General features: G+C 41.3%; 3 protein-coding genes across 11 annotated transcripts in view; all 3 read right to left on the reverse strand.

Moving 5' to 3' along the window:
- Positions 1-2042, reverse strand: part of LOC108166612 (protocadherin beta-12-like) — a 2906-nt gene extending 864 nt beyond the window's left edge. The window contains exon 1 of the mRNA XM_017306992.1: positions 3-2042. Within this exon, the coding sequence (XP_017162481.1) occupies positions 3-1766 (1764 nt within the window). The 5' untranslated portion in view covers positions 1767-2042. The remainder of the gene's footprint in view (positions 1-2) is intronic.
- The window catches only part of LOC103471737 (protocadherin gamma-C5-like), a 276959-nt gene that overhangs the window by 79748 nt on the left and 195154 nt on the right, over positions 1-2057 (reverse strand). The gene's annotated exons all lie outside the window — the stretch shown is intronic.
- LOC103471734 (protocadherin beta-16-like) overlaps positions 1990-2057 on the reverse strand; it is a 13534-nt gene continuing 13466 nt past the window's right edge. The window contains exon 2 of the mRNA XM_017306993.1: positions 1990-2001. Within this exon, the coding sequence (XP_017162482.1) occupies positions 1990-2001 (12 nt within the window). The remainder of the gene's footprint in view (positions 2002-2057) is intronic.

Raw genomic sequence — 2057 nt, forward strand, 5'->3', positions numbered from 1 at the left:
ACCACCTTAGTCACCAGGTAGCCCACATCTGCTGAACGAGGCACCATTTCAGCCACCATGGAGCCACCAGTCTGGACTGGGTACAAAACCTGAGGTGGATTATCGTTCTGGTCCTGGATCAGGATTTTCACAGTAACGTTGCTGCTGAGTGGAGGAGAGCCTCCATCCTGTGCTTTAACGCAGAACTGGAAATCTTTGATCTGTTCGTAATCAAAAGAGCGAACTGCTTGGATGACTCCACTATCAGCACTAACAGAAACATAGGAAGAGACTGGCACTCCGTTAACAGAGGACTCTTCCAAGATATAAGAAATACGAGCATTCTGGTTCGAGTCAGCATCTGTAGCTTTTACTGTAAATACAGACGCACCTGGTGTGTTGTTTTCTACAATGTATGCCTCGTAAGAGCTTCTCTCAAAGACAGGCGTGTTATCATTCACATCAGAGATCTGTAAGGTGAGAGTGACGCTGCTGGAGAGGGAGGGCACACCTCCATCAGAGCAGGTCACTTTAATTACGTACTCTGAATTGTTTTCTCTGTCTAATTCGCTGTCTGTCACCAAACTATAGAAATTATTTGCTAATGATTTCAAGTTGAACGGCATATTCTCATCAATATAACACTTTACATTTCCGTTTTGTTCCGAGTCTTTGTCTTCGATGTTTATCATTGTGACAACTGTATTTATTTTTGCATCCTCTGAAATAATGGTGGACTTCGACATTATATGTATTTCTGGTACATTATCATTTTTGTCTTGTATGTCAATAATAATTTTGCAAGAATCCGTAAGTCCTCCTTCATCAGTAGCAAGTAAATGTATTTGATAACTTCTCGACTCTTCAAAATCTGTATTTCCAATTAAAGTTACTTCGCCGTTTTCCTGGTTCACTTTAAACGTTGTCCTCACGTCATCTAATGTGTTTCTAATTGAATATCTTATTTTACTGTTAGAACCTTCGTCTGCATCTGAAGCTGTAACTGTAGTGACAATTGTTCCCTGAGGCGAATTTTCAATTACGCTAGCCTTATATATCTGTTGTGTGAAAACCGGAGCATTATCATTAACGTCTAGCACTGTAATAACAACCAGCATCGTTCCTGACATCTGTGGCTCTCCTCCATCTACAGCTGTTAACACCAGATTTATCTTTTCCTGTTTTTCTCTGTCTAAAGGCTTCTGTAACACCATCTCCAAGTTTTTATTGCCATCAGGATTATTGTGAAGCTTTAAAGCAAAATTCTGTGTTGGCTTTAAAGTGTAGCTTTTGAGGTCATTAACTCCAACGTCAAGATCGACAGCTGTCTCTAGAGCAAATTTAGCTCCAGTAACAGCCGATTCACTTATCCTAAATTCAATTTCATTTTTTTCAAATGTTGGCGGATTATCATTGATATCTGTTATCTGGACGGTGACACTATAGAATTCCATCGGATTTTCCAAAATAATCTGAAATTGCAGAGCGCACGGCGTCGTCTTTTTACAGAGCGCCTCTCTGTCAATTTTTTCTCTCACAAAGAGGACCCCCGTTTCTCTGTTGAGCTCGAAGTACTCGTCGCTGTCTCGAGTAAAAATCCGTGCTTTACCTGAAGTCAGACGTTTAATTTCCAGACCTAAATCATGAGCTAAGTTCCCGATCAAAGATCCTTTGGCCATTTCCTCCGGTACAGTGTAGGACACCTGCCCGAGCACAAAGCCGAGGGAGAGGACGAATATGAACAGCGTTACTTGCCTCGTCATTGTTCTATCCGAGTAATAATCCATTGACAAATCCTTATGGAAATACTCTTGGCGATGATGTTGATCTAAATTCAGCTCATGAGGATCGTTTCAAAACCAGCAACATTCACGCAACARCGATGATCCGAAAAAGGTCTCAAAAACTCTAAAAGGCTTTAGYGATCCTTTCACGTCGTGTTCTTGCTTTATTATGTCGACGGTGCAGAAGAGACGCTGCCACAAACCTACTGTTTGTTAGACACTGTGGTCAACAGCGGCCCTATGAGTTCAAATGGAAAAACTACACAGATATAAAATGGAGGTACGTCTGGCCAA

The sequence above is a fragment of the Poecilia reticulata genome, linkage group LG10, assembly GCF_000633615.1.
Source record: "Poecilia reticulata strain Guanapo linkage group LG10, Guppy_female_1.0+MT, whole genome shotgun sequence".
NCBI lineage: Eukaryota > Metazoa > Chordata > Actinopteri > Cyprinodontiformes > Poeciliidae > Poecilia > Poecilia reticulata.